The sequence below is a fragment of the Lycium barbarum genome, chromosome 9, assembly GCF_019175385.1.
Source record: "Lycium barbarum isolate Lr01 chromosome 9, ASM1917538v2, whole genome shotgun sequence".
NCBI classification, from domain to species: domain Eukaryota; kingdom Viridiplantae; phylum Streptophyta; class Magnoliopsida; order Solanales; family Solanaceae; genus Lycium; species Lycium barbarum.
The window spans coordinates 136,820-150,490 of record NC_083345.1 but is presented as its reverse complement, the minus strand read 5'-3'; the positions used below and the strand labels follow the sequence as shown (position 1 = coordinate 150,490).

General features: G+C 36.2%; 1 protein-coding gene across 2 annotated transcripts; it reads left to right on the top strand.

Moving 5' to 3' along the window:
- The first annotated feature begins 3,773 nt into the window (after positions 1-3,773).
- On the top strand, positions 3,774-13,583 carry LOC132610131 (CMP-sialic acid transporter 3). Of its 2 annotated transcripts, XM_060324407.1 has the most exons (17): positions 3,775-4,038; positions 4,220-4,280; positions 4,772-4,978; positions 5,218-5,334; positions 5,426-5,482; positions 5,653-5,730; positions 6,500-6,544; positions 8,064-8,123; positions 8,263-8,385; positions 8,499-8,576; positions 9,255-9,324; positions 10,235-10,342; positions 10,572-10,705; positions 10,784-10,863; positions 12,286-12,334; positions 12,428-12,491; positions 13,161-13,583. In XM_060324407.1, the coding sequence occupies exons 3-16, from the start codon at positions 4,811-4,813 to the stop codon at positions 12,476-12,478; spliced, it is 1,218 nt and encodes a 405-aa protein (XP_060180390.1). In that variant the 5' UTR covers positions 3,775-4,038; positions 4,220-4,280; positions 4,772-4,810; the 3' UTR covers positions 12,479-12,491; positions 13,161-13,583. The 2 variants fall into 2 exon arrangements, with proteins under 2 accessions (XP_060180392.1, XP_060180390.1); XM_060324409.1 differs by lacking the exon at positions 4,220-4,280 and having other exon boundaries at positions 3,774-4,038.
- Positions 13,584-13,671: the final 88 nt, after the last annotated feature.

Sequence of the window (13,671 nt, the reverse complement as noted above, 5' to 3'; positions counted from 1 at the left end):
TAGAGTTTTGGTGTAAGAGGAGTATTTCCGCTCAAGGCTTATTCCTACACTATCTAAGGTAAGTTTTATGATCTTTCCATGTTGTTTAAGGTAATGAGAGGTTGAAATACTTAGATTATGGAAGGAGATAGAAAATGGGTCACAAAGATGAGAATAATGAGATTTTGAATAGTAGTTTGGAATGGGTCATGAATATTGATATGTTGTGATTGTAAGTATGTTATAAATGACATTTAGAACATGGGATAAGCATTATATGTGAGAAAACGTAATAGTGAACTATGACCATGATTATGGAGAAATTGAAGTGAAATTGTGAAATGTGGATAATGTAGATGAATGATGATTGTGGCTTATAATATTGTGAATGTTGTTATAGGCGTTTGGGAGTTGATATGGAATATGGGGAAAGTTGTGTAAACAAAGAAAATGCTACCTAATTTTCTCTAGCTTTAGTTGAGCATGTTCATGTAATCGATCAGCTAATGTTAATACGAACTCTTTTGAAGGTAGAAACGCGAGCATCGAAGGAGAACGATCAAACGATAGAATAGCTAAACGAAAGAGGTATGTAAGGTTAATCCTTTCCTTCTATGGCATGACTCCTCCTATTCCTCCATGATCTTCCTAAATAAAAGAAACTATGAGTCCATGACTGTAACGAGCCATATATGTATAAGCTAAAGAAAAGAGATACGATACGAGCATGATAATGATGATGATGAGTTTAAGTACAAAGAATCTTAAAGTGAGGTACGATGTCCATGAGGTTAATGATCCTAAGTATAGTTCCATTGATGCTTTTCCTTGTGTACACTCACCTTAAAATGTTAGTCCCTTCAAGGTGAGATATGACGATTATGATCACTCCATAACGTAGTCGGGGGTTCACGACCTCATGTCACCCCGGCATAGCCATGGTTACCTTCAAGCTTTAATGTATGTTTAATGATGAATGTATGATGATGCTAAGTTTATGATAAGGTTATGATATGCCTATGAGATGTATGATAATGATAAGTTTATGTTGACTATATGACGATACGATCCCACCGTGCCTAATTGGCCGGGTATGTCACCGCGAAGGCGGGCTGCATACGATTCCACCGTGCCTAGATGGCCGGGCATGTCACCGCTAAGGCGGGCTGCTATATTTACACCGAGCCTAGAGGGCCGGGCATGACACCACTAGTGGGCGGCATATGATGGTTACCCAGACGCGGGTTGACGATAATGGTATACATGATATGGGGATGTATGTGCTATGATGATATATGTAATACTATTATATATGATATATGTATGAAATGCATCCAGTCTGAAAGGCTAAGCAGGCTATATCTTCATCTTATGTCTTATGATTTCTTTATTATATTCATTTCATTCATGCCTTACATACTCAGTACAATGTTCGTACTGACGTCCGTTTTCTTTGGACGCTGTGTTCATGCCCACAGGTAAACAGGGAGGTGATCCAGACTCGTAGGAGCAACTAGCAGACTTGAGAGCACTCCATTGTTCCGGAGGTGCCATTGATTTATTCTTTTGTGTATATATATGTTTTGGGCATGACGGGGTCCTGTCCCGTCCATATGTCTAGTACTCTAGTAGAGGCTCGTAGATACGCATGTGTGGGTAGTATGGTCTCACGATTTTTCCCACGTGTGTATATATATATATATATAATTTTTTTTTGAACAGTAAAAAATGAACAGTAATTTTTTATTATATATATATATATTTTTTTTTTATCTTAATCTGGACTTTGTCCAGTCACAAATTTTGTTATACTATTCATCTCTTTCTCTTAACCTTTGTTCTTATAACAGTCTTCTTTAACCACACCCCGGTAACCATGGCCAACATCGTCCTTTATCATTTGGACATTAAAACGGCCTTTTTAAAACCTAGGAATTTACAGGTTAATAAGGAACTAAAGATTATATACCTAACGCTAAATCGGATAAAATAACACTACAACAAAATATTACTATAATTTCATTAATATTAGAAATAATAAAGAAAATCGAAATAATAGTACCAAGGTTAGAATTAATAAGTGAGCGCGTTTGGTTGTTAAGTGAACAACAAAAAGAGAAAAATAAAGAGACCTCTAAAAATAAAGAAGTTGAAGAATTAATAGACCAATTAAAAAAGGTAGAAATAACACCTCAAAAAGAAAAAGTCAAAATAACTAGATAAGCACAAAAATGGACCTTCTTCCAATTAGATCAAGAAACGAAGGAGGATCAGAAAGGCAACAAAGACCAAGAGTAAGTTTTTCAGATAATAGAATAAGTAATAATTTCTTATCAAGAATCTTAAGTAGAAGAACACTAGAGGAAAACAACCAACAGTTAAGTGAGGTAATAGATGTAGACCGAGACATACAGATTTTCCAACAATATCAATTAAAACTTTTTTTTTTGAACAGTAAAAAATGAACAGTAATTTTTATTTTTTATATATATTTTTTATCTTAATTTGGACTTTGTCCAGTCACGAATTTTGTTATACTATTCATCTCTTTCTCTTAACCTTTGTTCTTAATAACAGTCTTCTTTAACCACACCCCGGTAACCACGACCAACATCGTCCTTTATCATTTGGACATTAAAACGGCCTTTTTAAAACCTAGGAATTTACAGGTTAATCCATCGAGGTTATTAAGAAGTTAAGAGAATAACCATATACTAAGAATAAAAAATTCATGATGATAAGGAAGTAATTACTTAAACATAATAATCACAAAATAATTTACATAATAGGAAGATTAGTACAGAAAACATAGTAAATAAACTTACATGGTTTGAAGAAGGAGAGAGGTTTCCCTTTCGGGGAACCCCAAAAAACTACTTCACACTAGGGGTAGTTATTAAACCTGTGTAATATAAACTCCAATCCCTTGCCCAGTCAAAAACCTGTGTAATATAAACTCCTATTGTAAATTAATATTAAGTTTTTAATAACAAAATACAAACCTTAAAGACAGGCTAATTAAAGTGAATAAACATGTTCGGCCCGTGCGATATATGGCTAGTTGTAAATATATTGGTCTTGCACAAGATTACTTTGGCATTTAAAATTATACCAGAATAATAATGCTTGGTCATCTTTTTTCTCTGGCCCTAAGTATGATTATATGTGTTAATAATCATATTATAAATACATTATTATTGTACGACGATACATTGAGTTATTGAGTTCCGTAAATTACAAGATTTGCAAGATAAAGGTAGTTTGTTTTACTTGAAGAAGTTGCTTTGCATTTTTTCAGAAGAGTGACTTCTCATTAAAGTTGCAATTCACATAAGTGGTATCCTCGAGTCTTTCAACACCGTTTTGTTTTGCTTCCCCCGTCATCATACTAATATCATATCAAATTTAAAAAAATAAAAGGCCTTTTTTATGATATTGAATTGTTAAACACAACGGAAGTTGCTAGGCTTAATCCACTTGAATTATTACTACATTATTCAGCTTAGTTGAATTAGATACTATTTTTTTTAATTGCATAGTTAATTAAAACTAGGTAGCTTTTCAAAGGTGGTTCGCTTTGGTTACAAATTTTTAGAATGATAATAATAAAATTGAAAAAACTAGTGATTATTATTTACTTTGATGGATGAATTCGGGCTAAAAGCAACGAGGGGAAAGAATGAATGTTTGTTGGGGGGGGTTGGAGAAGACTTTGAAAATGAATTTCACCCATGTTACATACATAAGCTTAGTCACATTCTGGAAGACCTACTATGTGACAAGAACTTCACACCTGTTAGTTATGATGTTTTACTATTGAAGCAAAGTTACACACCAAATGAATGAATGTGGGTGTGGCTCACTTTATTTTATTCAATATTAAAATAGAAATAAAATGCATAGGCCTTTTCCAACTCCCTACCTGCATATTCCGCGCATCTTAAAACACTAGTCTTTCAGAATTCGATTTTCCTAATTCCAATCACTACTTAAGTTTTCTCAGCTCAAGTCGGTCTGGATCTGGCCGGAATATTCTGTTTTCTCCACCTTCTCTCGCAGGTCTCTTCTTTATTTGTTTATTAAGATTGGGATGTAGATCTATTTGAATTACCTTTACGTGTTACATTTTGTTTATCTAAATGCTTGATCCGTGTCCAATTCAATACTCGAAGTGCAAAAAAGATTTGGTTTTCTTATAGTGAGATCCGTGCGTTACAAGTGATTTGGTTTTTGATGCTAGGGAGCGAAGTCACCATTTATTCACCTGCGGCTGCAGTAACAATTGAAGTGCATTTTGTTCAGTAAGTTACTGCTTTTTCTATATTATGTATGTATGCAGATTGTGTTGTTGGTGTCATCAATTAGCTTTTCTATTGGTTATAACTCTTTCTCATAGTTTTGGTTATCTCTGTCTATGTTACATGGTTCATTATAGGTGTGTGCATACTACTACTGATACGTCAAGTTTAGTGAATGAGTGATACATTCCCTAGACACGGGTATGTCTAGGGAATGAATGATAATGCAATATATGCGGTTTGGGTTGACCCTAGTTAGATAACAGGTTGTGAAAATGTAGGATCCGGATGACCTGTGCATGTATTTCCCCTCATGTGTTTGAACGGATTGTGGGGTATATGAAATAGTCTTGAAGAGATGCATATGAGCTATATCATTCTGATACTTAAAATTATATTTGACAAGTACACTAACAGAACTTTATCTTACTCTTGCCTTACTTTGTTTGCTCTTTTATTTTTGATCTATTATATTGTTTGTTTCTTGTATTTAGGTGAATTTTCTTAGAGCTGAAATACTTAGCAGTTGACTCATGAAGAACGGCATGGCAGAATGTGCTGTCTGTCATTCCAAGTTGGTTTCTCCAACTGTAAAAACTATTTCAAGGGCATATGATCGACACAGAAGCAAGATTTCATCAAAGCAACGTGCTCTTAATGTTCTTTTGGTTGTAGGAGATTGTATGCTGGTTGGTTTACAGGTAGGGGTCCTTTTCAGATGTTCTAACTGTTTATTAATCTTCCTCTCAGTTTTCAGAAGAAAAATTCTTAATTTCTGCATGCAAATGATAATATCCTACCTGTTGGTTTTCTATTAAATATAGTTAATTATAGCTGTCACTACATATCTTTTGCACTTGCTTCTATCAGCAAAGCATTAAATTTGCTGCTTAAAAATGAGAAAGACACGTCTCACTCAGTATTCTATTTCCTTTTTCAGCCTGTTTTAGTATTTATGTCAAAAGTGGATGGAAAATTCAAGTTTAGTCCCGTAAGTGTCAACTTCTTGACAGAGGCGACAAAAGTCGTCTTTGCAATAATAATGCTTCTAATCCAGGTACACTATATTTTTTTTTTTTTTTGGTTTTACTCATAAGATTTTCTTTTCGATAGCTCAATTCATGTTTCTTGTTGGATTGTTTCTGCAGGCCAGGCATCAAAAGGTTGGAGAAAAGCCACTTCTTTCAATATCCACATTTGTACAGGTAAAATGTCGTTTATGTGAGTGTTGTAACTGCTCCTAGTTTCCCAGGGTGGGTTAAAACCTATTTTATTGCTCATCATGTCCATGTAACAGCAACATTCTGTTACATGGATAATTTTACTGTTCAATATGACTTGATAATTTTACATGACCATTTCATATTTTCTTCAGGCTGCACGAAACAATGTGCTTCTTGCTGTACCAGCATTGCTCTATGCCATAAATAACTACCTAAAGTTCATCATGCAGGTACTGTTTGTTGAGCCTTTCTGTGTTTGTCAGTTCTCTGAGTGACAATTCCTATTGTTTTGTTATTTCGTCCAGCATGGTACATTTTGGTTATGCGTTTTTACTTGTACTGTACATAGCTATAAAGTTGGAATATTTTGAATATTTTCTAGTTTCATCTATTGCATTCAGTACATAGAAGATGATTCCACAGAGATCGTCAGTTAACAACCACAGTAACAAATTTCTATCTCTGCCTTCAGTGGACTGTGTTGGTTTTGCAAGAATGTTTCTGTGCACAATACTTCCTGCTGGCTGTCGCTTTGTCCTTGGCACGACTAAAAATTCTAAATAAGAGAGGCTGCTGAATAACCAATTACCTTCATTAGATGCCCTACTGGATGAAAGTCTGGGCATGTCTAGACATGCCATTTCATCGTGCTGTAGGAGACAAGTGATGTCTTGACTCTTTCCTCTCATGGCTAAGATGTAAATGGAGAAAGAAATTCATTTTTCGTAACTCTACATTGGTTTATGGGTTCTTTGCCATAGTCCCCATTCGCTTTAACAGTTATTGAGGAACCTCTATAGAAATTGATTTGATGTTCGGATTTGAATCTCCTGAGTCATGTATACATATTTGATTGACTGTTCTACTACTATTACGATCTTTTCACTGTTTAATATAATCTTTAAGTCACAGCTAGCTAGCTACCAGCCTATAAACTCTGGATTTTTTTACCACAGTTCTCCTTTTTTCTGACATTTTCCCTCAAATATTTTTGTACAGTTATATTTCAACCCAGCAACAGTGAAGATGCTAAGCAATCTGAAGGTAACTGCTATAGTTGACCACTTCTACAATATATCATCTGATTGTTCTTGCTGATTTTTTGCTGAATTCTTCAATTACTTTATTGATTCTGGTTCCTCTTCTTTCTTTTGCACCATCTCCTACATTTTGAATCGAAGTGTTACTGTTTTTTTTTTTTTTTTTTTTTTGATCCGTATACAAGAGGTAACCCCAAAAAGGAGAAACCTACAAAATATGGTTCTCTCCAAAAGACACCCCATCCTCTATACAAACAAGAACTACATGGGTGCACCAAAAGAAAATAAGGGAAAAGATTGGGACCTATTGAAGCGTTACTGTTGTTGCCATTGTTTCTTGATCCAAATCTGTCCAGATTATATTCCAAAATTTTGGTTCAGGACTGGACTGAAATTGCTCCCATCTAATCTGTATTATGGAGGCTGCCCGTGCAAAGCAATATTTTATTTTTGAACTTGCAAGCAATTTGAGCTGATATTCTGTGAAGTACTCTTTGTAAATAGCTTGCAGTCTTTAGCAGATGGTTGGTTACCGCTTCCTTTGATTTTATGGATAATGTATCTACTGTTGACTGGTCTTTAGAGAAAAACTAGATATCTCGTCATTGCTAGATTTTCATGCGTCTTACCCTTTTGTTAGTGGTAAAAAGAAGAGTTTCGAGATGCCTACGACAGCAGGGGATTTGCCTAGTGCAGGTTATCTCTCCTGTGTGGTTTGCGGGCTATTGCACAAGAGCAGGGTTTACCCTGTGCGCACCCGAAGGGTAGCGGCTGCGGGTTCCTTGTCATCAAAAGGAAGAGGTGTTTAAGATAAAGGAAACTCTATTCAAAAGATCAAGATGAACTGTTTCCTTTTGTTTCATTTTTGGTGTAAGCAGAATTTTGTAATTGATGCTGAAGCAGTGATAGAACTCAGAGTCCCTTTACGAATAGGAAGGGATATTCTGTTGGTACCTTGACAGCACCTCCTTGGTGCCATTAATAATACCATTTCTCGGCCAAAAAAAAAAAAAGAAAAAAAAAAGAGTGCTTTTGGTAATTTTTTTTGTTATAATCATGTTAATCTTTCCGTTCGTCCCTTCAGTAAACATGGAAAAGCTTGGAGCAGCCATAAAGAGCTATATTTAAGTTCTTTTAGGAATTTTGAGGTGGTTATAAATTTTATCTCTAAAATAATGTTATGCACAGGGGGTCGGAGTCCAACTACTCTGCTATTCCTTTATTGGCTTATCTAATGAAAGAGTATTTTCAGCATCTATTCTAGAATGTCCAAAGTTCTGTCCGAATCAAAAAAGGACTACTCTTTTTTGTTGAATTGTCTCTTACCGTGAACATTACCTAAATCCAAAAGTTTATTAAGGTGGTTATTTTTTTCCAATACCTGAGACTTTACATATCAGTTGATGAGTTTCTCGGTTCCACTATTATATACCAGCAAAATGATATCTTTCAGAATCTTTCTTGGATATTATGCTGTGGTAGAGCTTTTCTTTAATATTTATTTCTTTGTTGTCAAAGTGCAGGTTTTGGTTATTGCAGTGCTGTTGAAATTTATTATGAAACGGCGATTTTCCATAATTCAGGTTTGTTGTTTCAAACTAGTAAAATAAGCTAGTGGTGCAATATTGATTGTGGGGGCAGGAAAGAGCGAAGCATCCTGTGTAACTTCTTGCAGGATGATAGAAGTTGTATACCCATATAATAGGACTTATTTTGTTACAGTGGGAGGCTCTTGCTTTGCTGCTAATTGGGATTAGCATTAATCAACTTCGATCCCTTCCTGAAGGCACCACTTCTTTGGCTCTTCCAGTTACCACAATTGCATACATATATACACTGATTTTTGTAAGTAATTTAAGGAACCTACTATCCCTTCTATTTTGTTAGGCATTAGTAAACACCTGGGCAGGATTTATGATACTTTTTTATTACTGTCTAAAGGAGGGTTTCTTAAACAGGTAACTGTGCCTTCTATGGCTTCAGTATTCAATGAGTATGCTTTGAAGAGTCAATATGACACTAGCATATATCTCCAGGTAAGTTCATGGCTAATTATCATTTTTCTTATTTCTGTATCATTAGAATGCTCTGTGGTTAGGTTGGCTCATTATTTTCGTCCGCTGTCTTTCGCGGGACAATTGTTACTTTTGAATGGATGTATCATTTTTATATTCCTGTACTTGGTACTTATCAGTGCCAGCTTACTGCAATGTTTGGTTCTTTGGAGACTTTGCATTTAAGAAAATGTCTAAGAATATTTGTCAATGGTTAACTCTGACTTCGAATGCCTTGTACAGGGAATAAGAAAGATGTTTTTTTGATGGCAAGGGAATAAGAAAGATGTAACACAGTAATTTAGTTAAGATTCCAAATCAAGAACGGGTCTTTGGTATGATAAACATGTAACATTGTAATTTAATTATAATTACACGTGAAGAATAGTTCTCTGGTATGATGGACATAGCAGAACAGTTTTCTTTCAGTTTCACTCTTTGTGCAAGCTTTTGCCCTGCCTTATTTTCTAATCCGACTTCTACTGGGATCTTTTTCCTACAGCAGCATCAGTTGTCCAATTATAGGACTTCAGTTGATGCATGTCTGATTTGTCTCTAGCAACAGAGATTATGCTAATTTCTCCTTTCATAGAGGGCGGACGTGACTTCTATCAGTACTCTCTTCCTGAGCCATCTGACATGTTACTATTTAATTTGCAGAACTTATTTCTGTACGGATATGGTGCTATATTCAACTTTCTAGCCATTCTTGGGATTGCCGTATTTAAAGGTAATGGGTTGATTCTGAGGGGTTTCCTATAAATCAAAAGATGGTACATGACAAGGCAAATAAGAACCACTAAACAAAACTGCACTTTGTCAAAAGACTTACATTGTTACTTTGCTATTTGATCTCATTATAGTTCCTAGTTCCTTGCTTTCATGATTTATCTTTAAGTAAACTGTTACAGCTATGAATACCAAATTATTACACCTGCCCTGGATTAGAATGTACCGCCATGAGAAAACCTGCAAAATTGCAAATGACATCACTCTCTCATAGTGTAAATCGTGTTACTGTAACGTCGTTGTGGTTGAAAATCATATTACTAACCTAATTTAGTGGTTGGAAAATCATATCACTACCTCTTATCACAAATCATAATACTAAACCTGTTAACCCGCAAGGGTGGCTCAGTTGGTTGAGCAAGGGGCTTTCATAATGGAGGTCTCAGGTTCGAAACCCCCTGCCTACGACAGCAGGGGATTTGCCTTCTGGGTCGAGCTCGTCGCACGGGGCTTGCCTAGTGCGGGTTATCTCTCCTGTGTGGTTTGCGAGCTATTACACTGGAGCTGGGTTTACCCTGTGCGCACCCGAAGGGTAGCGGCTGCGGGTTCCCTCATCAAAAAAATAAAATAAAAAAATCTGTTAATTGTAAAATATAATATAGTTAGGGAAGTAATCAGGTGTATATACCTACTCTGATAAGTCATATACCTCTATGCTTGTAACCTGTGCAAAAGTTCTGCCCTTGTTTTATAAAGCTTCTCCGTAGAGGAGATTGAAGTGGCAACATATGAGAACATGGATCAAGATGATCCTACTTCAGACTACCAATCAAAAGAATGATCTTACTTCAGATTAAGGCCTTTGTTGTACAATATTCCTCCAGCCTGAAATGTTTCTTCTGAATTTGTAGGTCCTGGTAGCCTGGATATATTAGAGGGGCATTCAAAGGCAACCATGCTTCTAATTGTTAACAATGCGGCGCAAGGAATTCTGTCGTCCTTTTTTTTCAAATATGCTGGTGAGATTATTTACTCGATTTGCTCCACCTTTTTTTTGCTCTTCATATCCTCCCCTAATGGGGTTAATATATGTCTGCACTTGGTGTTCCTCTGTAAGCCATCACACTTTTAACAAAAAAAAATAAAAAATTCCCATTATGGTATTCTACTGAATCCCCACTTGTGGGACATTACTGGGTATGTTGTTGTTATGGTAGTCTACTGAATGAGACAATTTGTTTGTACCAGATACGATTCTGAAGAAGTATTCTTCGACCGTTGCAACAATATTTACAGGCATAGCATCTGCTTTGTTGTTTGGTCATACACTGACCGTAAACTTTCTTCTTGGGATTTCTGTTGTTTTCATCTCAATGCACCAGGTATTAAAATTGAGAGAGTTGTCCCTTTGATATTTCCCATTTTCTCGTTGGACTGACCATATAACTTTGATACTTCAGTTCTTTTCACCTCTTTCAAAAGTTAAAGATGACCAACCAAACGGGACATTGGAGTTGATTGATGTCCGGGAGAACCATAGGTATTTACTTTACTTATTATGTGTAATGCAAAATTATGTGTCAGCTCCAAGTTATCTTTCCTTGCCACCTACTGGTTCTTAGGATAATGCTTTCTGTATTCTATTTTTGTTTATTATAAATGCTGAGAATGTGATAGAAAGCAGGATTGCGATGGCTTGCTCCCGGTATGTCCATCCGTTGAAAATATTTAGGTCTGGTGGAATGACTAACATGATAATCCAACTATAGCCATCTTTTCTTATAGCAAATGTAGTTCTGCACGTAATTCAGCTGCAAAAATTTCTCTGTGCTGCGACATTTTATCATGTCGTTTAAGTTTATATCGTATCATTGAATTATCTTGTCTTGAAGTGTCAAAGTTCAGATGTAACCAGTTTAGAAAATGTGTGATATGTGACAACCCTGCTTGGAGAATCCCATATCAGGAAAACACGGGAGGGATGCTGGGTATAGAAGGAAGCATGCCTAGACCCTAATGACGCGTTTTAAAGCCGTGCTGATCTAGGCCCAGAGTGGACAATATCACTAACGGGCTGGGGCTGTTACAGATGGTATCAGAGCCACTCTTGTGTCAGCCTTGTCGATGGTGGGTCAGAGTTCAATTGAGCTTAGGCAAATCCCTGGTAGGCGGGAAAAACCTCTGTGCTGAGTCTAAGCAAATTCCATATGGTGGAGCAAACCTCAGCGAGGATGCTGAGTCCGTAAGAGGGGGTGTATGTGACACCCCTGCTAGGAGAGTCCCACATCGGCAAAGCACGGAAGGGATGTTGGGTATATAAGGAAGCATGCCTTCGATCCTAGTGGCGAGTTTTAAAGCCATGCTTGTCTAGGCCTAGGCGGACAATATCACTAACGGGTTGAGCTGTTACAATTATATTTCTCTGCATAGCTGAACGGTTGCTTTTGACTCTTTTTTTGCTATTTCTGCAAATGTTACCTCCTTGTTGCTTGATATAATGAATGCATGACCTTTTTCTTAGAAAGATACTTACAAAATAGTTACAAGTTATTATTGGCATAAGGTCCTTCACTTTGCAAGATACTTCGCAGCTTCACTTACTAAGACAGCAAGGCATACTTGAATTACTATTAGGTGATGATTGGTATTGGCCATACTATGTACAAAGACATTTAAATAACTTCTCTTTTTATGCTGGTAAATACTTCGTGAGACCTCAACTGTGCAACTCTTCTTTCTTCCTTGCTATGAGTTGGCCTTAAAGCTTCACCTGCTATTTTCCAACCATAACAATCAAATCCATCTATTGAAAGATGGATCTGAAACAAATGCTAAAGTTTTTAGGTGTGTACATCATAGAGATGCATGTTCACTTCCTCCGCCCGCCCCTCCTCTTGACCCTACCCAACCCCAAAGTTTAAAAGCTGCATCTGTTAATACTTCCCTTTTGTGTTGTTTTCAGCTCTAAAGATTCATCCTTTGTAAATATGGCAGCAGGAGCAAATGAGGAGGTATGGATCTTTTTATGAGAAATTTATAGATACTGAGTTTTCGCTGTATTCCCTATTTGACTTGGATGGATTTCATGTTAATTTCTTTTTCAGGCTAGTCATCGAGTAGGACCTGATGAAAGACAGCCACTTCTTCCAAGATGAAGTTATTTGAACTGTATGTCTGCTAATGTTTCTATACTTTCTGCTCCAAGTTGTTATCATAGATGCACATAAATTAAGAAGACCATGTTCAAAGTTTTTATGATTTATGGATGTGTCTCTTGGTTGCACTTCTTATTCGTGGAAAACATATGGGAGGATAAAAAGAAGACTAGGAGAGTTTGGTTGGCACCTTGGTCATCTAATGGAATTGTTTATCATTTCCTGTCTCTCTTTTTATTTTGATATGTATGAAAAGAACTAATCAAGAAGAATGAATAATTTCATCACCAAACAGATGCCACAATAATTTCATCACCAAACAGATGCCACTAATATTTGTTATATTTTACACTTATTAAAGAACTGTTTATATCAAGTAGTTTACGAATCTGAGGTAGAGTACAGTAAGTTGTGCTATTTTCAGTTAGCAATGTTATGATATGTAGATATAGACACCAAGAAGCTAAGCTAATGTCGTTGACGTTGTCAGATTCCAACTATATATCGAATGATTTGCAACAATGCATCATGTACCACCAGATTAACGTGAGAACTTTATCCTGCATGTCTTAGTATTTGTTGGTCTCTAAAACGCTGTTCCTGGATATGGTGCTTGTTTTATTGTTATTAGACCTTTGTCTTCTGTAAATACAAGTTGCTTACCAGAAAATTATTATTGCAGGTCATTTCTAGCGCATTTTGTGGTGAGCATTTACAGGGAGTGTAGAATACAAGGCCATTCAGTGTAATATCCAGAACAAATAAAGAAGAAAGAGTCTTGTTTCTCTTTTCTTCTCTCCAATATTTGGCCAATCCCTCTGTGCTTCACGGGATTGTTTCATCTGGAGAGAACGATATGTTGATGGAGGAGTATTAGGTAGACAACAGCAGTATAGTTGTCATGCAATACAAATACGAGCTACCACCGATGTTGTATAAGTTACATACCACTTACAAAAAGACGTGTAGTGTTACGCATTGATTTTCTTGTAAACAGTTTACAATTATCAATTCTTTCATGTATTCTTGTAATCAAGTGAATTTTGATGATAGACCTGTGCTATAGAATTTATTGATGTTTATTTTCAAGAAGGATGTTGGTTTATCCTGGTCTAAAAGGCAGGCGATGACTCAAAATATTGGTAGTTTTCCTATGTGTTTTAAGTTATGCTATCTCTGCCTAGTGAAAAATC